Source organism: Gadus morhua, chromosome 18, assembly GCF_902167405.1.
Source record: "Gadus morhua chromosome 18, gadMor3.0, whole genome shotgun sequence".
Classification (NCBI taxonomy): Eukaryota; Metazoa; Chordata; class Actinopteri; order Gadiformes; family Gadidae; genus Gadus; species Gadus morhua.
The window spans coordinates 1,515,365-1,541,009 of NC_044065.1; the positions used below are offsets into that span (position 1 = coordinate 1,515,365).

At 45.2% G+C, this 25,645-nt stretch overlaps 1 protein-coding gene across 5 annotated transcripts in view; it reads right to left on the reverse strand.

Moving 5' to 3' along the window:
* Nucleotides 1-1,481: 1,481 nt before the first annotated feature.
* Nucleotides 1,482-25,645, reverse strand: part of LOC115531293 (transient receptor potential cation channel subfamily M member 4) — a 58,189-nt gene continuing 34,025 nt past the window's right edge. For 2 of the 5 annotated variants that reach the window (XM_030340458.1, XM_030340463.1), the window contains exons 26-28: nt 2,925-3,045; nt 2,119-2,212; nt 1,482-1,754 (exon numbers count right to left, since the gene is read on the reverse strand). In XM_030340458.1, the coding sequence (XP_030196318.1) occupies nt 1,726-1,754; nt 2,119-2,212; nt 2,925-3,045 (244 nt within the window). In that variant the 3' untranslated portion in view covers nt 1,482-1,725. Of the gene's footprint in view, nt 1,755-2,118; nt 2,213-2,924; nt 3,046-3,271; nt 3,405-3,792; nt 3,975-5,210; nt 5,377-7,504; nt 7,680-8,487; nt 8,621-13,391; nt 13,508-13,717; nt 13,957-16,191; nt 16,245-16,584; nt 16,678-17,357; nt 17,471-17,908; nt 18,055-18,569; nt 18,700-19,107; nt 19,237-19,431; nt 19,534-20,785; nt 21,086-21,406; nt 21,529-21,628; nt 21,732-22,143; nt 22,381-22,548; nt 22,614-23,065; nt 23,244-23,464; nt 23,635-24,696; nt 24,878-25,139; nt 25,335-25,645 lie in introns of those variants that run through there. The other 3 variants (XM_030340464.1, XM_030340462.1, XM_030340461.1) reach the window with 3 other exon arrangements.

The window sequence follows — 25,645 nt, forward strand, 5'->3', positions numbered from 1 at the left end:
TAGGGGTGGTGCTGGTCTTGGGGGGAGTGGTAAAGGGGGCTGGCCATCGCAAATTAGAGGAGGAATTGAAGGACTTTAAAAGTGTAAAGATAAAACATCTTTAAGTGTCACATAAAGTGGAGCCATGCGCCAACTTTAAAACGGTCAATATACGACAACTTCCATTGAAAATATATGACAGCTATAAAAAATTAAATCAGAGTTGGTGAAAAGATGTTGGCTGAATGCTGTAGTTTGAGTTAGTAAGTTACCGTGCAGGTTATCCTACAGTATGGTTTTTGAACCCCTAATAAATATAAATAGGCTACCTCTTACTTTTTAACTTTTCAGAAGAGCGTGTTGCAGGGCTCATCATCATACTTTATTGTTTGAAGGGGCACCCAATACATTTTTCCTATGTAAAGGGCAGCCAATAAGGCACTTTCTCTATTCGCCAGTCTTGAGGGCACTTTTTCAACCATGGAGGCCCGGGGTCCGAGTCCCCTGAGTCCGCCACTGGCCTACTGCATGTCTGGTAAACCTCTGCAGACTGGCTATCAACCATTAATATAATTCAGGCGGAGCTATTTCAGGTAAAGATGGCTCGTATAGATGTGGGTAAAATGTGAGAACGACCAAGAAAGATGAAGGATTCTCCAAAGCCAAGCTGGAACATCCTCCATCTCTACTAAGTCATTATCCATCTCCACCTCTCCGAGCAGACCGGACGAGTCGTGCATACTTTCAGTTTCTTTATTGATGGACTAGTGAAAATCTATCTAGGGTAATTCTGATTTGCATCAATAATGCTTGCCGAAATTATTTTATTATTATTTCAACTTTTACATCCTTTATCTGAAGTGATTCATCTTATTAAAGGGAACCGAGGAAACGCACAGATCTATTCCTTTTATTTTTAGAAAATATCGCAACTTTGGGTAACCCTGGTGTGAGTGAGAGAAGAGGATGTGAGAGTGCTGTAGATTTAAAACACTTATAGATAACAATTATTCTGCGAAGGCGAAGTGAATAGTGGGGAAAAGCCCCCGAGGCCGAAGGTCGGGGGCTATTCTTCACTATTCACGGAGCCTCAGGTGAATAATTGATTTAGTATATACTTCGCGTGAACACTCCAGAAATAAACAAGATGACATTTTTTGTGAGTTTGTGATCTCATTCATGGGATATTGCCCAACATCCCGATAGCGAACCAATCAAATTGCTTCATCTTAGGAGGTTCACGCGTAGCATATACTAATATAGTATATATACTCATAGTTTTGATATCATAGGCTTTAGCTATAGGCATAAATTGTATATTCAATATATATAACAGCATTTATTGTATAAATCAGTAGCCTATCTTCAAAAACATTTAGTCATGATGACTAGACATATTTCATTTTTGTTAATTTCAGATCATGTTTTTTTCATCATTTGTTTTATAACAGATAATTTACTTTAACGAAGATTTACTTTTTCCAAAGTAGTATTTTCCAATACTGTTGTATTGATTGTTTATTGTACAAAATATCATAACACAGTACAATACTGCATCATCAGTTGTTACTATGGAAACATTGCAATTATACATATTTGATCAGACTTTCAATTGTTAACAATATCAGTAATAGTAATTCATGTAAATAATATAAAATTTAGATAAAAATGTAATCTCTCCAGTATAATGCTGGTTAACTGTAGGCCTCCGTGAGCTAAGAGGGGACAGCACCACCTGGTGGCCAGTCAGTTGGAAGTGGGAGAAGCATGGAGCACTGAAGAGAGGGAGAGGGAGGGAGAGAGACTATGAGTAAGACTACTACAGACCGCTACTGTTCTGTTTTTAGCTTTGACATTTTAAGTGTGACCAACCAGAAAGATCCTTCATATATAGTATACATTCTTTATAAAGTATAAAATATCATTCCATATGCCAAACATTCTTTATATTAAATATAAATAGGTATTGTTTCTCCAATGTATCATATCTAATCCTAATATACGTTTAAATATATGTGCATGTATATTCTTTTATAATGTATAGAATAGGTTCTTTATGTAATATATCATTAATAATACCAACATTATAATATTATTAATTATGTAATATCATATATAATGTCTAGTATGCAGTAGTACCTCTGTGTGTGGGCGGGGGTCTGGGGGGCTTGACCATGGAGCTCTGGACCAGCGTGTCCACGATCCAGCTCATAGCAGAGGAGCAGTACTCCATCTGGGGGGGGCCACGACATCATCATCACTATGACATCACTATAATCCATCTGGGGGGAGCCACGACATCATCATCACTATGACATCACTATAATCCCTCTGGGGGGGGGGGGGGGGGGGGCACGACATCATCATCACTATGACATCACTATAATCCATCTGGGGGGACCCACGACATCATCATCACTATGACATCACTATAATCCCTCTGGGGGGGGGGGCACGACATCATCATCACTACGACATCACTATAATCCATCTGGATAGAGCCATGACATCATCATCACTATGACATCACTTTAATCCATCTGGGGGGAGCCACGACATCATTATCACTATGACATCACTATAATCCCTCTGGGGGGGGGGGGGGGGGCACGACATCATCATCACTATGACATCACTATAATCCTTCTTGGGGGGGGGGGGGGGGCACGACATCATCATCACTATGACATCACTATAATCCATCTGGGGGGAGCCATGACATCATCATCACTATGACATCACTATAATCCATCTGGGGGGAGCCATGACATCATCATCACTATGACATCACTATAATCCATCTGGGCGGAGCCACGACATCATCATCACCATGACATCACTATAATCCATCTGGGGGGAGCCATGACATCATCATCACTATGACATCAACACCATCACATGAAATGACATCACTCTAGATGACTCTGTGATCGCACGGCCCCTACCTGGTTCTCCAGAGCTCTGAGTCTGTGTTCGTAGTCTCTGCTGGTGACCTGGTTCTCCAGAGCTCTGAGTCTGTGTTCGTACTCTCTGCTGGTGCCCATCTGTTTGACCACCGTGTCCACTCTACAGAAACAGGAAGTACATACAGGGTACAATAAACAACAGACCACATTGATAATAAACATTAAAAAGCTGCTCCGGCTCATATGAAGGCTGTAGTCAAGAAAATCAATGAGCAAAAAGGATGCCTTGAGGGTGTGGTCTAAGGTATATGGGCATGGCCTAACACAGTTGGGTGTGGTCTACATGAAGTGGGCGTGTTCCAAATCATTCAGGCGTGTCATCTTACTTGACAGAAATGCGTTTGATCCGTGCCGAGTCGGTGCCTCGCTGCACTTTACTCTGAGCGGACAGGAAGTTCTCCTTCTGGATGCTCTCCCAGGTCATCAGTCTGTTGGCCTCTTTCCCCTTCAGCTCCCGGACTACAGAGCCGGGGGAACAGGGACAACGTCATCCTTTAACGTTTACCTCGGTAGATCCTGCATGATGAGCTAATGCTCAACATTTGGGGTCGTGATGAGCTAATGATGTAATGATCAGGCAATAAGCTAATGAGGTAGTAATTAGGAAATTAAGATGTAATCATTATGTATTCAGGAAACTAACATTTATGCAATGATAATAGAATGATGTAATATCTATGTAATATTGATCATGATGAGGGAATAATAATGCAATAATGAGGTATTATGGGAGTAATACTTAGGACAGATTGAGATTATAACAACCTCATGATGAGTAAACAGTTTGTTAGTACTAGAGGACTATTAGGTAACGTTGAGGTCATAATGCGGTATCTGGGGGACTCACCGAAGTCGTGCACCTTGACCGAGGGCACCCTGCGGATGTACCTCTTGATGAAGAGGTTGAGGTGGGAGAGGATGATGAAGGGTGGAGCCAGGGAGGGCCTGGAGTGATACTCCACGATCAGCTTGTAGCGCTGGAACTTCCAGTACACGTCGCTGTGCTCCTGCACCTTGTTGAAGGTGTAGCTGCGGAGGGGAGCGGAGGAGTTACAGGCGGCCATTGGAACAGTGTGGAGACTCCCCGTAACCCCCCAAAAGGCTGAATCAGTGTGGTGGGAGCTTTGGACCACGTCAATTAACCGGATGGTAAACTATAGATGAACCTCCTCAGGGTGTCATGAAGGGGGGGACGTAGCCGTGTCTAATCAGTTAGAGCCCCGGCTTCTTGACCTTCCAAAGATGGTCTGGAAAACAGGCTCATACAAACAAATGGCACTTAGAGAAACAGTATGTAAAAATATAATTTCCCCATTACACAGTCCATTCAAAAAGCAGAAAATCTCCATGTTCTGCATCAGAGCAGCAATATGCAAGCCAAGAGAGAGAGACAGACCGACAGACAGAATGGCAGATAGACAGCTGTCTTGAATCGTACCTCACAGATAGAACACAATTAGTGCTCCATGAGGGTACAGAATCGAAGCACTGCAAACTACGCTTTGGTGTACCACAAGGGTCGGTCCTTGGTCCATTGCTTTTTGCAATATACATGCTTCCCTTGTGCGACGTTATACGCAGCTTCGGAATTAGTCTCCACTGCTACGCGGATGACACCCAACTCTTTATTCCTGTAGAACCAAGGGAGGGAACCAAGGGACACGGCCCAAATCCAGAAGCTTGAGTCCTGTATGGCTGCGGTGAAGAGTTGGATGTCACAGAACTTCCTGCAGCATAACACTTGGAAGACAGAGCTGATAATCATCGGCTCAAAGCGGGACCAGAGAGAATTTGAGAATGTCTCACTGTGGTTGGATGGCTTCGCCATCCCACAGAGTGCATCCGTCAGAAATCTTGGTGTCCTATTCGACCCTCAACTGTGCTTTGAGGAACATGTTAGAAGTATAACTAGAATTGCATTTTTCCATCTGAGAAACATTGCAAAAATCAGACCAATGTTATCCGCAGCAGATGCAGAGACTGATTCATGCATTTATATCATCAATACTGGATTATTGTAATTCATTGTTCTCGGGACTACCAAACTCTACCACGTGACAGCTTGTACAGAATGCTGCAGCTGGACTGCTGACTAGAACGAGAAAGTTTTTTCTCAAGATTTCTGCCTTGTTAATTCAAGGGAGTTTTTTCTTGCCCTTATGGGGGCTTGGGTTAAGGGGGTGTCATAAATATTTGGCCTGTAATGGTGATTAAGGGCTATACAAATATTGCATATATTAATATGAATTGAATTGAACTGTGTACCTGAACATGGCGATGAGCAGGTTGATCAGCAGTATGTTGGTGACCAGGAGGTAGATGACCAGGAGAATCACGACCAACCAGTTACCGTACTGGTTCCTGCAGGGTTCAGCTCCGCCTTCTATCAGTGTGGTGTTGGTGGTGCACAGCATGGCTCCCTCCTGCCCCACTGGGAACACATTCACCTCTGTCACTCTCACCGTTAAGAACTAGGGTCATTCCCCTATGTAAATCTCACTGTTTATAACTAAACAGTCATTAACCACCATTACTCTTTCTTAATCTAAATTAATTCATTCCCAAAGAAATATATACCACGTCGAGATTCTCCACAGATTTCATTGATTTGGGTTGGTATAACGGTTAATGATCTCGGTGAAGTAGAAAACACTAAAAGAAAATGTTCGACATGAAATGTATACAATATAAGTTAACATGAATATAAAATCGATGCATTGAGATCTGTTAGAAAGGTAAATCTAACCCTAGCTCCCCTGTTTACTGGTATTTAATCACAGGCCAGTCTAGGCCCCTCGAGTCACGTATGGTGGTGACGGTATCGCAGGAACGGGTCAGGTCAATGCGGCCAAAGGTATCAAGAGTCACATTTCCACCGTAGTATCTTTCCCCAAGAACTGGGAACTGGGAACCTTTGGAGGAACTAAACCTACATTTTTTGAGGTTGAAACAATCGAAACAACTGCACACAGTCACGTTATCAAAAGTACAGTATATATATATATATATATATATATATATATATATATATATATATATATATATTAGAGCTGTCAAGCGATTAAAATATTTAATCGTGATTAATCGCATTAATGTCATAGTTAACTCTAATTAATCGCGATTAATCACAAATTATTTTTCTATGCTAAATATCCCTTGATTTTTTTGTCCCATAATTCTTCTCATTTTAATTCTCTTATCAACATGGTGAAGTGCATCGGCTTGCCTTGTGCAAATGATTTTTAATGATAACAACATTGGCATATACACTGATCAAAACAGGACGATACAAAAAAAGAGCCTATAGTGCAATTAAACGACTGCTTTGAACAAATGTCATTTGAACATAGCAGTCAGGCTACTGCTTCTTTGTTTTGAGCCAAAGAAAAAAAAAAATTTTTTTTTTTTTTTTTTTTTTTTTATAAAATAATTGCGTTAATCGCGCGATAAAAAATTTAACGCCGTTAAATTTGGTTTGCGTTAACGCCGTTAATAACGCGTTTAACTGACAGCACTAATATATATATATTAGAGCTGTCAGTTAAACGCGTTATTAACGGCGTTTGTTCAAAGCAGTCGCACTAATATATATATATTAGAGCTGTCAGTTAAACGCGTTATTAACGGCGTTAACGCAAACCAATTTTAACAGCGTTAATTTTCTTATCGAGCGATTAACGCAATTCTTTCTTTTTTTTTTTTCATTGGCTCAAAACAAAGAAGCAGTAGCCTGACTGCTATGTTCAAGGCAGTATCTTTGTATGTTCATCGTTTAATTGCACTATAGGCTTTTATACGCCAATGTTGTTATCAATAAAAAAACATTTGCACAAGGCAAGCCGATTCACTTCTCCATGTTGATAAGAGCATTAAAATTAGAAAAATGAATGGGACAAAGAAATCAAGGGATATTTAGCATAGAAAAAAGAATTGCGATTAATCGTAATTGCTCGCGATTAACCGTGAGTTAACTATGACATTAATGCGATTAATCTGGATTAAATATTTTAATCGCTTGACAGCACTAATATATATATATATATATTAGTATATATCAGCACTAATATATATACATATATATATATATATATATATATATTAGTGCTGTCAGGCGATTAAAATATTTAATCCAGATTATATATATATATATATATATATATGTATATATATATATATATATATATGTGCACAGACACACAGTACTATATTCACTATACAGCTGTCAAAGTGAGAATTGGCTTGAGAGCGCTATCGAAATGAAGATCAATGCCTAACAGATAGCGATAATCATAAGTCTATGTATGTAGTTCACAATGTAGTGTGAAAACTGACTTTGCTTTTTCCCATGTCAGCAGACTTATTTGCCTGACCTTCGCTGGTCTTAAGGCCGCGGGGGAAACGCAGAGACAGAATGAAGGAGCCAGAATGAAGGAGGACTGAAGGTTCCGGGTTGAAACGCGTAAGTCTATGGTCATGCCCCTCCGTTACTCTCGTTGTTCAACACTTAAAGGGGCATGCTGTAGCCGGCTGCGTTGGTTGCTATAGAGACAGCGTCCTACCGTCCATCTCCTCCTCTGGGCTCAGTCCGTAGATGTGGAGGTAGGGCCCGTAGAAAACCCTCCTGAAGATACGATCCGGCCGGGGGTCGTAGGAGTAGATCAGCGCCTGATTGGCTACGCCGTATGCCATAAGCCACACCCCCAGGAAAAAGAGGAAGAAGAAGATGTCCTTTATCTGGAGGGGGAGGAAGGGATAGAGAGAGAGAAAGAGGGAGGGAGGGAGAAAGCAATAACAAAGAACAACAAATAAATAAATAAATGGAGAGAAGAGATGGATTTACTTGAGCCCGTTCTGTTATTGTGGAGCATAATGCAGTGTGTGGGTTTGAGAGGAAGGTTTAGTGTTTTAGAGGTTTAAAGGAAGGTTTGTGCGCGTTAAAGAGGTTTGAAAGAAGGTTTAGTGTTTAAGAGGAGGGTTTTGTGCTTTAAAAGTAGGTTTGAGTGTATTTAAGAGGTTTCAGAGGAAGGTGTGTGTTTAAGAGGTTTTGGTCCGGACTGCTGCTAGAAGGGCAGCGAATCGAAAGCCAAAACGCAGACTCAAACTCAGAACAAAGTTAATAATTACAACATGAAAACTTGAAAATGACATGACAACTACAGCACTACTAGAAGGGAACAAAGGAAGTTGACCGATATATCTGGGGACAGGTAAGGGCATTTGCTGCAGGTGTGAAGATGGACAAGGACACTCCGGGGAGGGTATTCAAGTGATGGGATACAGATGGGACTGGCAGGATCTGTAAAGCAAGGGGAAGAGTGAGGGCCTCTGGTGGACTGGTGGAGAATGGCAGCTAAGGGACACACAGCCAGACGGGCGACGCTTTAGGGGACGAATTTTGAGCTGAAGAGCTTTTAGAGGTTGGATTTGTGTATTAAGAGGTTTTAGAGGAGGGATTTCTGTGTTTTCAGAGGCATGTTCTTGTGCTATAGCAGTGTTACAGATTGGTTCTGTGTTCTTTAGAGATTTAAGGAGAAGGCTTCACCATCTTGCCGACGATGATGATCTTAGGCCCCAGCTGGCGGTGGATGGCGAAGATGTGGATGAGATTGAGTGTGAACACCATGTAATCCACACACAGAAGGGCCCGGCCTGCATCGAACCACGAGGAAAACATCCTGCCACACACACACACACACACATGGATTCACACACAGAGATGCACACACATTATGTTTAACAAACAGTTTTTGTCAAAAACAGGGACACCATGGGGTCGCCCCGCTGGCTCAGCGGGTAGAGCGTGTACCCTATAGGCTCAGCCCTAAACGCAGCCCGGGTTCGAGTCCTGCCCGTGGTCATTTGCTACATGTTCTGCCCTCTATCTCCCATACCTTCCTCTCTATCTCACTCTATAATAAAGCCATAGGCGTCGATTACACCGGGGACGCGTCCCCACCAGATTTCGTCAAGATTCATCTTGTACCCACCACTTGTAAAAAGAAATGTTGCCGGTCATTATCAAAAATAAGCCCCTTCAGGGCGAAGCAAGACACCTTTGACAAGCGTTCTATACATTATCCCTTATTTATTATACGGCTCTTCTCAATGCTGTAGACTGCTCCATCCACTTGCATGGGCCTTCCACGTTCACCCGTCAATTATTTTTGTCTATTCTACTTCATTTAAGAATGCTCGATTCTGATTGGCTGGGAGGGGTTGGCCGGGCATATCAAACTGTTTATTGCCCTGCCTCTCGGTGATTATTATTACACGGCTCTTCTCAATGCAGTGGAATGCTCACGTACACCGAGGGTGTGTTCGAAACCGCGTACTTGCTTACTACTCCTACTAACTATGACGTCAAATTGAGTAAGCGAGAACTTAGTAAGCGAGTTTAGGTAAGCGAATAGTATCCGAATGTCTTCTACTTCCGGAAAGATTTTGAGTAAGCATCGCTAGCTTACTAGACGTACTCAACTGCCCAAGAATGCACTGCGTCTATTCAAAAGAACAGTGGAAGCAATGGCGCTAAACGGGGAGCCGCAGCAGCAGTGCTTTTAATAATTTTTTAATAATTGTTTTAACATATCACCGCAAATCCTTAGGTTGAAGGTGTACTGTGACGTTAAATGTGACGTTTATATATTTATTTATAATATTTATTAACGGCGCCCGGCCGGTAGGTTATTGACACGTCATTTGAGGTGGTTAAGTAAGGACGGTCTTCTGAACGTCGATTACTCAAATGGATTACTCAATCATTATTTAAGGATTCGAGAAGTAAGCCAAATATTTAGTAGGTAGTAAGCAGTAAGCAAGTAGGCGGTTTCGAACACACCCCATGTTGACCGCTGTCAAGGAAAGTGTTTCTTTTTGCCTGATTCACGTCATATGTAGCCTATGTATCACTCCGCAGTCTTGTAACTTATCAACCCCAGCGTATTCGGTTGCTAAGCGACGTCAACGACTTTGGCGAACTTTCTCTGCTGATCAACGCTACGAATGATAACAAATACATTGGAAAAAGACACACTGTGTGAAGTTTTTTTTTCGATTTGGCAAGTAGCCATTTCTAATAATAGCAATACTCTTTGGCTGGGATGATGAGGCATCGGACAATCAAGTCATTTTAGCCTGAATACATAGGTAAGAAGCACCAGAGCAGGTTGCTAGTACCATGGACAGTATCAGAAGGATAACCTGTTGAACTAAATGGATGTGGTAGGCTACACCACGGGATGCATAATCTGCAGACAACTGCCACATAAATAAAGGTAAGACGCAATATTTATTGCTTAAGATTTGATGGTGCTGTGGTGAGGTCTTTTGCGTTTTTTGAACTCAAGTGGTCGGCTGTATTAACTTGCAATTGATAGTAGTTGGAGTCAGTCTCTTGTTGACACAAAGTGACTTTTGGTAATTTTTGCGTTGCTTGAATTCTGGAATAATTGTGTGTGGGGTGCATGAGTTTTGGTCAGAATGCCTGATGTAGGGTAGTTTTGATGGAATGCGTGTTGTGAATTGAGAACAGCCAGCTGGGGTCATCCTTATGTTCCCCGGCGGGTCCTATGTTCCCCGCTCGGGTTCTCGGGGAACGAACGGGAAATGCTTCCCGTTTTTCCCAAAAAGGTTCCTATGTTCCCCTGTAGCAATACATACCGGGGAGCATAGGACCCTTTTTCTGAAAAAGGGTCCTATGCTCCCCACTGTTGCGGGGGAACATAGGACCCTTTTCTGGAAAAGGGTCCTTCAACAGCGTGGCCACTGAGTGACATGTGTAACGTAACAGCCAATCAGCGTTCAACCGGCCAACTCGGTGCAGTGCAGACCGGGGTGAACTGCAGCATGGAGGAGAAAATGATTGTTGCCGTTTGCGACTCCCGGAGCTCTATATATAATAGTATATAATATAATATAATTGTGTCGATAATATCACGGCCAAAAGCTCTGTGCGCCTCCGGATGGCCGTAACACGGGGAGCTCTCGTAGGGATTGGGCTTCTCGGGGTTTGTTTACCGGCGTTGCTATGGTTTCCGGTCTTGTGTGGTCCAACGATTTATAGGTAGGCCCATCTAATAAATCTCTGTTTAATCAGAATCAGAATCAGAAATTATTTAATTGCCAAGAAGGGTTTTACACCAACCAGGAATTTGGCTTGGTGAATAAGGTGCATACATCATTACTTCATTAACTGCCTCTTCCGTGGTCATTAAAATATTATGAATAGACTGCGTTGGGTTCTCCGAAGTCTCTCCCTCTTTCACAAAAGGTAAAGACATGCAATGGTGGTTAATCTCAGCCGGTGTGGGTGTCAGATTGACTCGGCTGCCAGATCGACTCGGGGTCCTAGATGCGCAATAATGACGCACCACCAACAGCGGCTCCCGCAAATTTCTTAGTAAGTATTAAATGTTTCTTTAATCGGTAATTACTAGGTAATTATCGTTAACTAATAGCAACGATGACAAGACGGAAAACAGGTAACTTATCAAGGTAATTTTGCCGGCATCTGAGGGGAGATACGTCATCTCCAAAAATCCGGTGGAGTTTCGGTGGTGTTCGGAAGCGTTCGGAGGCGTTCTACACATAGCTGTAGACCGTACTACACTGTAAAGTGTAGTACGGTCAAGTAGTAGACACTGAACAGAAATAGTATGTACTAAGTAACCCATGATTGAGGCCCGTTTATAAACAACCCTTCCGGGTTTTGTCCTTTGGCTTGTGTCGATACGTCAAGTGTCGATACGTCATCTGCAAGCACAGGACCCCTAGTAGATCTGGCAGCCGAGTCAATCTGACACCCACAGGAATTTGGCAGTAATGGTGGAAAAAGTAACAGACCTCATACAAAGAGAGGAACAAAGGACTAGGGCTGTCACTTTCCAAAAATGAAATTCGAACGAATTTCGAATGTCCATAATTGATCGAATACATTCGACCCCCCCCCCCATCGAACACGACGACAGTCTTGATTTTTTATGCTGCTCTTTTTATTTCTCTTTTTAATCATGTATACCTACTGAATTCATAACAGCACAGGGTGAAAACACATCTTTGATAACACATTTGTAAACACAACAAGAGGAAGCTCCGACACACAAGTGCGGCTGTCTTTTACACATTAACAATAACTGCTCGGAGCGCGATATGCGGAGCGCATGTCGTCCATGGCACACACAGCCTATATAAACGATTTTACCGGTGATGGCCTTGTTACGGGCGTCAGGTAAGGGGCCTGCTGAGTGAGCCGAATAGAATGCTGTCACGCGCGGCTGTACACTCTGTGCTGCTCCGCTCGGCAGTTGTTCCTCTGCTGCTACATTTTAGTGGTAAGCTAGCAGATGAGTGCGCAAATTTGATGTTGTCGATAAGTACGCCAGCTCTTTTACAAAGACGACAAACGGCCTTGTCTTTGTTTGTGACTTGTTTTCCACCCACGGTGTAAAAGCCAAATGCTTCCATACGCTGCTTTTTAAATGTGATGGTGTCTTTATAGTCCGCTCAGCATTGTAGGCTACTCCTCGCAAATCTCCATTTTTAATAGGAGTTTTTTAATAGCCGTATCTCGGTTCGCGTTCTCTTCACTTACGTTTTGTTTCAAAGCCCTCTTGGCCTATGTATCGAATGTTGATTCAACATTCGATACAGATAGCCAGGCCAAGAGGGTCGACAACAGGTAAAATGTTAGTGCGCCCTCTGCTGGATCGAAAGCAGACTACCTAAAATGGTCTGAAGTTCTTATGAGACGGCAGCACACACAGTTCGAATGGAGAATTACACTTCGAATTCGAACTTTTCACCCCACCTTCGAACGAATATTCGAACTTCGAATAAAAAGTGACAGCCATACAAAGGACCCAGGGAGCATAGGCACACACCCAGCCAGCTCACGATGTGATATACAGCGTTCAGCTGGGCCAAAAATATTTTTTCTTTTTCAATCTTGACGACTTTTGTAGTGCTGTGTGTATCTACACGTTTGGCCCTTCTGAACTTAAACAAGCAGTTAATTTCCTTTCCTAGATCCTCTTGTTTATGTTGTTAGCTTAGCCAATAGCCATGTCATGTCATGTTGTCAAGATTGGATACATGGAGCAGAACATAGTGGGTCATATCATATGTCCGATGCTTTTTGAAAACGTTTTCTTCATAAAACGTGCCAGACAGATTTTGTATACATTTTATTCCTTACTAATTAGCTACATGGCTATACCGTCTTTCAGAACCTTTCATTACCGGCACTAAAGAGAGAAAAAAGTGCATCCTCATTGTACCCAGCACTTCTGAAAATGCACTTCCGAATGAGTCTCGGTCCCCAGCACATTTCAAACCAAACTGACGCCCATGAATAAAGCATTAAAATGCAAAAATAAATCTTAAAATAAAACACCCTTGGGTGTGTTTAACTTTCTGTGTGTGTGCATGTGGCAGTGAGTGTGTGTGTACCTGCAGATGACTCCAGCTATGAAGAGGGTGATAGCCGTCAGGTCACACTTGTTCCACATGTCCTGCCTGTACAACCTCAGCCTCTGACGGAGAATCAGACTACCAACCAGGAAGGTCTGGAGAGAGCGAGAGAGAGAGAGAGAGAGAGTCAAAAGAGAGACTCTTTTAGCTTTAGGCTCTGAACGAAATTCAGTTTCTACAGTTCCACAACAATGGTACAGCTCAACAAAGTTCTAGTCTGCCCTAAACGGCTTGGGTCATCAGATGTTACAAGATGGAGTAGGTGTGTGCGTGATGCGGTGATACGGGGATGCATGTGACCTCACCTCTCGGATCTCCTCACACACGATGGTGAAGACCCAGAAGTACAGAACGTACTCCGACACGGCGGGGCCAGCGGGCGGGGGGCCCTTGAAGTCCACCAACAGCACGTAGGCGAACAGCAGCAGGAACAGGAAGTACATGATCACGTTGCCCACGAAGGAGGTGACGGGAGCGTACCAGAACTGACGCCATCTTTTTACGATGAAGGGCCTCTTGGGCGGTTTGGAATGTATCCGTATGCCTGGAGAGATGAACTGAGGGTCAGAGCTAGAAATCCATCAATTATCTTCCCACTAATTTCTACCTGCGCGCCTCAGTCTCTAAATCCGTGATGAGCACAGTGGCATGTTAACACTGACATGTAACGTGTTAATGGTGCCCACAAACTGTTTTTTTTGTGGCCAATATTAATGAAGCTTCCTAGTCAGGGCAGTTGGTATGTGCTTGATAAAACAATGTTACAGCTATTTGAACTGCTGAACACTCATTTGAAATATAATTGATGTAAATTGATGCCCAATTTCGAAACGCGTGTTTTAAATCTGGACAGAGACAATGTCAACAATTAACCTTGGGTCTTAACAAACCGGGCGAATCCTTTATCATGTCCTGACCCAAAACATTTAAAGATTAACTGAAATAATATAATCAACATCGATAACGTGTTAGTTATGACCATTATAAAGGGTTACAGTATAAAACAAAAGAAAATGAGTCTTCTGGTATTAGAGCGCCGATTTCTTCACTGGCATGGTAGGACTAGGTCGTTGCTGCAGACACACAAACGTCTTCTACACTCCACGGCGGAAAATAGTGATTTTAATATGACTGGTTACGCGTTTGAGCCTGTGAGGGACATGCCTGTACTGTCCGACTGCCACCCGATGGAGGGGGATAAATTTCAGGCTCCAGCTCCACCTTCGGATCGTGTGCGTGTGACTGGTGTGCGTGTGGGTGCTGCCGGAGCATGGACACTGCCATTGAATTGGTCTGCTGCCGAGAGGTCCCGGTCAACCATGACCATCTAATGGTGGGATTAGGTTGCATAACCATGCATAGGGCATTTCGGATGCTGTGCGGCGAGAGAGAGGTTTTGGAAGTGGCCATGCTCTCTCTAAGGGACGTCCGAGCGGAGACACTGGAGCGCCCCATAAATAGCAACCAAGTAACAAGGCGCCCCCTCCGTTTTCCTTTGATGCGTTTCAGGAATATCTCAGTAAAGAAGGACTTACTGCGGAAACACATCGAGCTGTACAAACGCTGTAGTCCCTACATATTCAAGGCGCTGGTTCTCCACAAAAAAAAGTGGAGCGCATCAAGCCTGCACGCATCCAGCCTGCGCGCTGTATAAAAACATTCAAGTCGAGGAGGAGATTGAGTAGAAATACTTTTTAATGTACAGTTAGTAATTAATATGACCAAGGGGGTGTATTTAATATTACAAAAAAAATACAAAAAAAACCCCTGTAACTTTCAACGCAACTCTAACATTCAGGCGTCCACACAAATCCTAACACGAAACCGCATAGGTTCGGTTTTATTTGAAACCACCCTGGGATCATGGACCTATTAAAGAACATGGTTTATTATCTGCCTAATAACATGGTTATTAAAGACATCGTTTCACAAAAAAAATCGGCTCCGGGTGAACTGGACCTGAAAGACATGTTAGATGCACTTTGGGAGATACACCCGCGGATGAGCATAGATGAGAGGCGGATTAATGAGTGTCACGTTTACTTTAGGTGGATGTTGGAGGTTTACTTTCTGGTGGATGTTGATGGATATTGCACAGATACATCTTACTATGAAACTACTTTTTAGTTTAACTCCCTCTGCATCAGCAATCGGCTAGTCGGCGAACATCAGGGTGAGTAGAAAGGGACATTTGTTGAACTTCTGTTTACAGACCCGCCGTGGTTTAATTAGCAGCATGGAAACATAGATCTGTGATATCGTCGGAGTAATAGTTTATACACTTTATGGTCGGAGTGCTAGCTTCTGGAGATTGACATGACAGGGGCTGATTTACATCGGAGGGTTAGTCAGTTTTTAGGCTGCCAGCCAAGTATTAAGGGCTGGTTTCCTATTCAAAATCAGCCTGTGGAAATCTATGATTACCCCAGCTGCCTTGGCCCTATATAATTCATTAATGCAGCCAGGGCCAATGCAATAAGATGGTCCTCCTGTAGACCTGGGTGTTTGCTATTCCGTAGCCATTTCAGAGAGCCTCAGAGCCTGACTCATTACCTGCTCGAGCCACAGAGTAGAAGTAGGTTACCATGCCAGTGACGTAGCTGATTGTTGAAATCCAACATGGCAGCGCCCTGTAACACTTTCACCATACAATTGAACCCCTTTAGCAAGTTCAGCCATTTTTTGTCATTGTACCAATGAGAAGGCAGACAATACATCTGTTATCAACTAAACTTCAAATGTCAGTTCAGTTAACCTTTACCATGTCCTTAAACCTCACCTTTAATGGTGGCAGACACAGGACTTGAGAGTCCATCCCCCGGAGCAGCTTCTCTGGAATGACAGCGCAGATAAAATGGTGAGACAGGAAGTACAGATCTAAAACAGGACGTTGTCCTGAGCGACTTCATTCTGAGGCTCTCAGAACATAGATGTCACTTGTGATTGCATAGGAGAGGTTGGTCTTTACTTGTGATGTCAAAAGAATGTGTAGGTTTAAGATATGATGTCATAGGAGGGGATGCTCCTTTTGCTGTGATGTCGATAAGGTGGTCTTAAGAGAAGGGGCTGGTCTTTAGGTGTGTGATGTCAGAGACGGGAGTGGTCTTTAGATGTGATGGGACAGGAGAGGGGGGCACTTGGGGCCGATGTCAGGGGACAGGGGGGTGTTTACAGGTGTTTGATGTCGGAGTAGGAGAAGACTGTATCCCCGTAGGTTCTGTAGTCATCTCTTGGGATGTCTTCCTCCTCCTGCTCCTCATCCTCCCTGACAGGGGGAACACACAGGAGCACATCAGCTAGCCACCAATTATAACACACACACCATGCATCCCATAAAAACACATCACACACACACTGTGGCAACCCGGTACGGTGAGCGAACCACCTCCTCCCAAACAGGACACAACTTTGAGGGGAAAAGCCAAAAAAGGCATGTTTAATCCAAAACATAACACAAAGTCTCCCAAAACACAAAAGAAAGTAAAATCCTGGGAGGAATCAGCGGTCCCCTCCGTCGTGGGTGGAATCCCGCCACCCACGAGGACCGGTCTCTCCGTAAGGAGCTACATGGCTGGGAGAGCCCCGAGTGAGTGGAGTGCTTCTCCACCTGTTCCACAGGTGTTCTCAATTACCTTAATTGGCCCGGGCCGGGTTGCCACAACACATACAGAACAAATCACAAAAAAGATCAACAAACAAGCATCACAGAACAGATCATTTCTTAACAATGCCGCAGAGACAACAGTAAATCCCAACACATAACACACTGCAACACATAAAATGGCAACACACAGACATCACTAACAGCAACAATAAAAAATTTCGTGACATCCCAATACAGCATCTGGGGAGAACATGCCACATCAGCACCAGAATCCAAAAGATGATCAGTGGTATCAAAACAAAGAGCACAATACACACAGATCCCACCCGGCCCATTCCTACCTGTACGAGATGAGGGAGGTGTAGCACAGGAAGGGGCAGAAGAAGGTGAGCACCAGCCTCCACACCTCTGTGCTCCTCCTCATCTCCCCCCACCAGATCTGGGACAGCAGAGACTACAGGACACACACACACACACACACACACACACACACACACACACACACACACACACACACACACACACACACACACACACACACACACACACACACACACACACACACACACACACACACACACACACACACACAAACACCACCTTCAACACAAACTCACACAGGTGGTGCGGCGTGGCCAAACAGGAAACGAGTTATATGATCACAGGAGATAGTTCTACTGTAATAGGAAGTGATTTGCGTACAATTTACTTTCCATGATAATTTCACTCACAGGAAGTTTGTGAAATGATCATAGAAGGTGAGTTGCAGTCTAACAGGAAGTGAAAAACAGTAGAGAAAACAGTCCGACAGGTAGTGATCTTTATTCCCTGCCAAAAAAGAGTTATATTATGTGAGTACTGGAGGTGTGTTCTATTCTAAGAGGAAGTTCACCTGGACGCCGTCCTGGCTGAAGAAGAGGCGTGCGTCCGCGGCCATCCCCATCTGCAGGCAGGTGGTGGCGCCCCACACTGGAGACTTCCGGATCAGCAGCGTGAAGGAGTGCGACTCACTGCTCTGGTAGCATGAGCCAAACACATCTGGATACCCAGTGCACATGTGATTAAACATTCACATGGTTATAAACATACCTACCATATCGCTCTGGTAGCATGAGCCAAACACATCTGGATACCCAGTGCACATGTGATTAAACATTCACATGGTAATAAACATACCTACCATATCGCTCTGGTAGCATGAGCCAAACACATCTGGACACACATATGACACAAATGTATACAACACACGTCATCTACACACACTAACACATTAAAACAAAACTTCTTTGGCATCAGTACAACACACATGAACACATACACATCAACACATTGAAACAAAACTGCTTTGGCATCAACACAAAACACACAACATGAACACAGAAAGGAGCTAACCAAGTCTTGGTCTCTTGAACATGAAAAACAACAGAAAAGCTAAAGGCAAACAATCCTTTTACGAGTAGATGCCTCTTACCACAGACGAGAGATTATAACAGAGAGAGATGAGAGAGGACTAGAGTGAGACGAGACATTAAGGAGAGGAGATGCCGTCTCACCGTGGGCCATGTTCTCAAAGCGCTGAGCCAGCACCTTCATGGACAGCTTGGTCTCGCTCTCGCTCTCCAGCTTAGACATCTCCCTGAGGAGCTTACAGCCGCTCAGAGCACTAAGAACTGTCTCCCCCGCCTGGAGGAGGAGGAGGAGAAGTGCAGGAGAAGATGGGTTATTAGAATTCTACAATACCATCAGAGCTGACCTGACACCTGTAAATGGACTGCATTCATACAGCGCTTTTCTAACCAGAGGCCACTGAAAGCGTTTTACAATCATTGCCTCACATTCACCCATTCATGCACACATTCACACACCGACTGCGGTGTCCCCCATATTAGGCGACAGCCGGCTCATTGGGAGCAGATAAAGTTAGGTGTCTTGCTCAGGGAAACCTCTACCCCAGCTAGGAAGAGCCGGGGATCAAACTAGCAACCTTCCGGTTACATGTCAACCTGCTACTCCTCTTAAGTGGCTCACTGGTCACCACAGCGAACATGAGGAGAGGTGGTTAGGGGTCCGAGCTACAGGTGGCTAGGTTACCATCTCCCAGCAGAAGACCGCCATGTCGCTGTAGTTCTGCAGGACAGCCCAGATGAAGAGAGACGCCCAGGGGTAGAGACATCGGTCCGCGCGGTAGAGCTGGCCTCCACGCAACACCTTACTGGCTTTCTGGAGGACAAGGCAAAGGAGTGGGGCAGAGGGAGAGGAGGAGGAGAAGATGAGGTGGAGTTTGAGTGAAGGAGGAGCAGGAGGAGAGGAGAAGGTGGAGGAGAAGATGACAGATAAGAGGTTGATATGATTCCAGATGATATATGAGGAGAACGGGCATCAGTCTTCCTGTTCTAGGGGTCATGGGTTGGGTACCTTCAGGGCATTCCTCTTGGACAGGTTGGGGTCGAGACCCAGAGCAGAGTAATAGAACGGCTTGCAGACGTCCCCAATCAGCAGCTCCAGGACCCCCGACACCTGGACCCCCCAGGGAACGCACTGTGATTACACCTTCACTAACACACAGATACCACCCAACACCATGCTAACCCCACTTCTCCACACTCATACAACATGCAAAGACACTCACGAACATAGCATGAACTGCCTGATGCATGTATTAAAGGTAGAGTAGGCCGATTCTTTTTTAACCTTTTTTCGGGCCGGGTCGGGCCGATACTTCCCACCACTATCCTCGGGCCGGGCCTTTGATCGAGTGTTGGTGTTGTTGTTGTTTTTTTTTTATCATTGCTTTATTGGCCTAATCTGAGAAGAAATCTGCCACAAACAGAAATATTATAGGCCTTTACTACTCGGGTCTTCTCAATGCCATGGAACGCTCCGTTCACTTGCATAGGTAGTAGTCATCATGGACATATTAAAGAAGTAGTAGTCCGGTAACTTGTCAACCCCAGCGTCTTTGGTTGCTAAGCGACGTCAACGTCTTTGGCGGACTATTTCTCTGCTGATCAACACTACGAATGCTGGTAACGAATACATTGTAAAAAGACATACCATGTGAAGTTATATTTTTGTTTTGGCAAGTAGCCATGTAATAAGCAGGCTAATGTATAGAACGTCGCCAGTCATTATCGAGAATAAGCCCCTTCAGGGCTTATTTCCCCGATAATGACCGGCGTTCTATATATACATTATCCCTTACATATATATTTAGCAGAATAAGCAACAAATGTGTACAAAGTTACACATGTATTCAAAAAAATGTCGAGTTGAACTCGGGCTCGGGCTCATAATTACAGTTACAATGTGTCGGGCCGGGCCGGGCTCGGACAAAATGTGCACGGGCTCGGGCCGGGTCAGGCTTGATTTTCTGGGCCTGATCTAAGCTCTACATCACGATTTCAATCAATAAATCAAACCAAATCAAAAAGAAAATATTCTGGTATCTGGAGCTGTCGCAGGACCCTTATACTCGGATGGCATACCTGGCATACCTGTCTGTCTTCGTACCCACCCTTTGTGCACACAATCTGCCCTTGCACTCAATGCACGTGACCAAGTCTTGTACAAGGCTAGGTAGGCCTTTTGCCAAAGGTAGCGTGTTTTAAGGGAGCTTTTTTTGGAAAGAGGCCTGAAAGGAGAGGTGCAATTGCTAGCGTCGTCAAAATCAAGCTTGCTCTGGCATGTTTCTCCAAATGTCTTACCCTACCTTTAACTTCATCATGCATTGATCCTAGAGTTAATACATTCCTGTTCTGGCGGTCATCACCTCAAACAGGCTGATACTGTTGGGACCATTTCCTGACATCATCTTGGTGGCGGAGTCAGGCGTGTCATCCAGCAGGTTGGCAGAGCTTGCAGTGAACGGTCGTTCCTGGAGGCGGCGCTGCAGCATGCGCTGCAGCAGGTGGTAGGCCAGCGTGCCCTCAGGCGTAGTGCTGTACAGGAACTCCAGCTTCCCGTAGTTCAGGTAGTCCAGGATGCAGAGGCCGTTCTCCGTGAAGAGACGGACGAACTCGGGCTTGTTGTTGACCAGGGCGTCCGTCATCGAGTCCTCCAGGTCAGAGTGCTGCAAGGGTCAAGAGGTCAAACACCAGGACAAACGTAATGCATTTAAAAAAATGTAATGACTTGTTTACCTTGTTTCTCTACCCTGTGTTAACCCGGTAACATAACTAATGTAGCATTTAGCGTTTAAACTAATGTAGCTAATATAGCATGGTAGTGTGGCTCAGACAACATAGCTCATCTAACATAGATAATGTAGTGTGGTTAATGTAGCATTGCTAATGTAGCATTGCTAATGTAGCATGGCCAATGTAGCATTGCTAATGTAGCGTGGCTAATGAAGTGTAGCGCCATGGGCTTTGCAGGGTGCTTCGTGGTTCACCTTCCAGCGGATGCTGCCGTTGAAGAGCTCGCTCTTTGCAATGTCCACGCGGTTCCATGCCACCGCTAGCTTCAGCTCCTCCATGTTTGGGGTAGCATCGCTCAGAATGCGCTGCTTACTGGCTGGAATACACACATGTACAGCCGTTGTACCTCTGGTCTATGTGTGTGTGTATATAGTTCTATCTATATGTAAACTGTGTTTATAAACTATATAGAGTACCTCTTACGAGGGCTTTGAGCAGCACTGTGTCAAAGTCATCTGTCCCCTCCTGCTCTCCGTGGAACACAGTGATCAGCTCTCTGTTTTGGTAAATACTCAGCACCTGGACAAGATACATATAGGGGTATCTTGGGGTTATCTATGTCTAGACCTTCTTCGTGTTTTGTTGAATAATAATAATACATTTTATTTGAAGCGCCTTTCTCGGCACTCGAGGACACCGTACAAAAGGTACACAAAAGTCATTAAAAAGAAACAACAATAAGATAAAGAGATTTTTTAACAATAGTAGGAGAAAAAGTAATAGCCATCAGGTGGAATAGGCAGTTTTGAACAGATGTGTTTTGAGTTGGGTTTTGATACGGGGGAATGAATCGATGTTTCTGATTTGGGTGGTAATGAATTCCAGAGACAGGCAGAGGAGCGACTGATTGTTTGGGGGTGACCTGGCTTTCGGTCGGAATGCGACCATTGAGGAGATACGTGAATGAGGAGGTGGTTGAGGAGGTGGTTACCTGCTCGACCAGTTTGTCGAGATCACCATGCCCAGGAAAGTGGCTCCGGACGATCTCCGCCACTCGCTCCCTCATGTCGACGCTGGGCGTGGCCCCCCCCTCCCCCTCCGCAGGGGGGGAGGGGGAGGGCGGGGCCGGCGACACCCGCTCCAGGACTTCACTCAGCAGGTCAGCCACGCCCCCAGAGCCCGCCAGGATCAGCCAGGGCATGGAGGTCTTCAGAGACAGCTCCACCCGCTGGAGTGGAGAGGGATAGCAACACGGGTCGATACCAGAGAACGCTAGGTGGCTAGCTAGCACAAGCTGAGAGTATTGATAACTAGCTAGTAATATGGGAGGGTTATCAAGGATTTCAGAGATATTAGGGTCAGAGTCAGGGGTTCAGAGTTATGGCTAAGGTCATACCTCCAGCATGTTGGTCTGTCCTGAGATCAGCATGCAGAGCACAGGGATGTCGATGGTGCCACTGCCTGTTGGACCACACAGAGACAGACAAAAACACACATAAATGCACACATGCACAGTAAATACACAATCACGCGCACACACATTAAATACCACACAAAACGCATACAGACAAAAAAACAAGGAGGTATCTTGTATATCTTAGAGTGTTTAGACTTGTTGGATTCCTCTGGCAACGTTCAGGCTCTGGCACACAATACCATCGCACCATTGCCTCAATGGGGAGATGTCACTTAGAATTAGTAAAACTAATAACCATCTAACGTTGTTATAACATGGAAAATAAGAACCAACATTAGAATTTACAATATAACGGAAAGGTAAGACTACTTAAAGACAAGCCAACACACACACACACACACACACACACACACACACACACACACACACACACACACACACACACACACACACACACACACACACACACACACACACACACACACACAGCTCTGACCACAGATCCCGGTGCGTTGGTGGGAGATGTACTCCTCCAGCTTGGCTCTGAAGCCGGTCTCGACCCCCCGCCGACCCACGCTGCCGTCGTCCACCAGCAGGAAGGCCTGGTAGTTGTTGTCAAGGGAACACGAGTCCTTGAATGTGCTCTGGGCCTTGTACTTAGCCGGAGAACTACCCTAGAGACCGTCAGAGACCAGGAGAAGAGGACCAGCATTAAGAATAGCAGAAACCAGTAAAGACCCAAAGAGACCGGTTAGACAAGAAGAGACCATTAATAAGTGTGTGTGTGTGTGTGTGTGTGTGTGTGTGTGTGTGTGTGTGTGTGTGTGTGTGTGTGTGTGTGTGTGTGTGTGTGTGTGTGTGTGTGTGTGTGTGTGTGTGTGTGTGTGTGGTATACCTTTGGGTTGACCAGCTGCTTGCGGTCGTGGACGACCCCCCAGGGTGTGACACCGAGCGCCAGCACCTTATTGGTGGAGGACGAGGCGGCGGCGGTGGCGTGGTCCCGGACCGCCTCCCCCACACAGCGACCCACCCCCTCCTGGAGGCCGGTGGTCAGGATCCACGCACCTGGAGCACAGGGGGAAGGTAGGTCAGGTGACAGGTGTGGTAATTGGTTGATTGAGAGTACATGTACCACGTCATTAGTTGATTGGTGGATTGATGACAGTAGTACATGTACCAGGTGCAGTGGCGGTTTTAGGCACGGGCAAACCAGGCAGCCGCCCGGGGCGCCATATTTGTGGGGGGCGCCAAATCACATGGGGGGCGCCACGAGCAGTAAAAAAAAAAAAAAAACGATGCGTAACGGTTTTCAATGAAGTACATAACATTGTGTGGGAAATTTGTGTTTTTGTGTCCCCTCTGGTTGCAGGCGCACACCTGCTCGTGGAGAAGGTGCCGTGCTGGGGTCATGATACAACCCCCCCCCCCCACTAGAACCGGTTGGTTGTTTGACAGTACAGGTACCAAGGGATTGGTTGATTGATGACAGTAGTACAGGTAACAGTGGTTAATTATGGTTGATTGACAGTACAGGTACCAGTTTAAGGGTTTGTATCAGTCAGACAGTAGAACCAGCTCTAGTCTACAACACTTCACACAGGAAACAAAGTCCTATCAGCACATTTCACAAAGTAAAGACCATAATACTCTGAAGCTATAGCCGTAGCCTGCATGGAGGCGCGGGGCATCCAGCTAGCACTATATATCACATAAACTAGGTTAGGGTGGTTAACTCCCAGTTTAGACAAGAGTCTTTGTGTCGTCTTAAGGTTGAGGCCAGACAATTTTTGTGCGGTCATCAGGTCTCAGACAGTGTGTAAGAATGGTCCGTCTCTATATTTACTCCTCAACAACACACACAGGAAGGGGCGTGTCTGGGGGCGTGGCCTCCTCTGGTGAACAGAGGGTCTGTTTGTGCCCCTCTATCTCTGACCTTGATCAACACACCAGGGACTGGGGGAATGAGTGCGCACAGAGAGGGCTGCCACCTGGCCATGGCACACCAGCGGAGAGAGGAAGTAGCTATTGTGTCCATAAAGAAACAACCGGAGGAGAGTGGAGGAGAGAGAGGAGGAGGGGGAGAAAAGCCGGGGATGATGCGAGGAGAACGGAGGAGTGAGTACATACCTGTGCTCTGGGAGGCCTTGACGAGGCCCTGTCTGAGAACCTCTCGTACCCAGGTCTTGACCTTCTCCATCCCCTCCCCCCCCACTACGGACACCACCAGGTTGGGGGAGGGCAGCCCCCAGTGGCGGGTCAACAGGTTGTAGACGATGGAGGGGGCCGTGTCATTAGCCAAACGCATGAACTGGGGGGAGGGGCCACAAAGTTAGAGCACCTCAAAGAACTACAGAAAACTAAGAAAGAGCTAAAGAGAGCTACGCATCTGTACAAGAACTACAAACACACTCGATGTCAAATACAACTACAATGATCTGACAGACAGACAGACAGACAGACAGACACAGACTGGACCTCCAGTCAGAAAGACAGACAGACAGACAGACAGACAGACATGCAACTCTCCAGTCAGACAGACGGGTAGCTCACGACAGACGGGTACTACCTACATAGCTCTGCCTCTTGCTGGCTCCAGTGAACTGCATTTCTCCGAAGGCGTCGGTGGGGTGTAATGAGGAGTGCTGCCTGCTGTCCCAGTGGTTCACCATGGCTGTGCTGAAGTAGTCTCCCAGAGCCACCGACAGATGGCTCTCTCTGGCATTCCCACACTGGCACATCCTGCCATCACTGGTACAGCATGATCATATTAACATACTGTAGCCTCTAGTTAGCCTGCCATCACTGGTACAGCATGATCATATTAACATACTGTAGCCTCTAGTTAGCCTGCCATCACTGGTACAGCATGATCATATTGACATATTGTGGTCAACTAGTTAACCTGCCATTACTGGTACAGCAAGTAGGCTATCATATTAACATACTGTAGCCTACTAGTGAGCCTGCCATGACTGGTAGAGCATGTATCATATTAAGATACCGTAGCATTCTAGGTAGCCTGCCATCTATTAAACCAAAGGCGTGCCGCTACAAAGAAACTGTCAGTAAAGGTGAA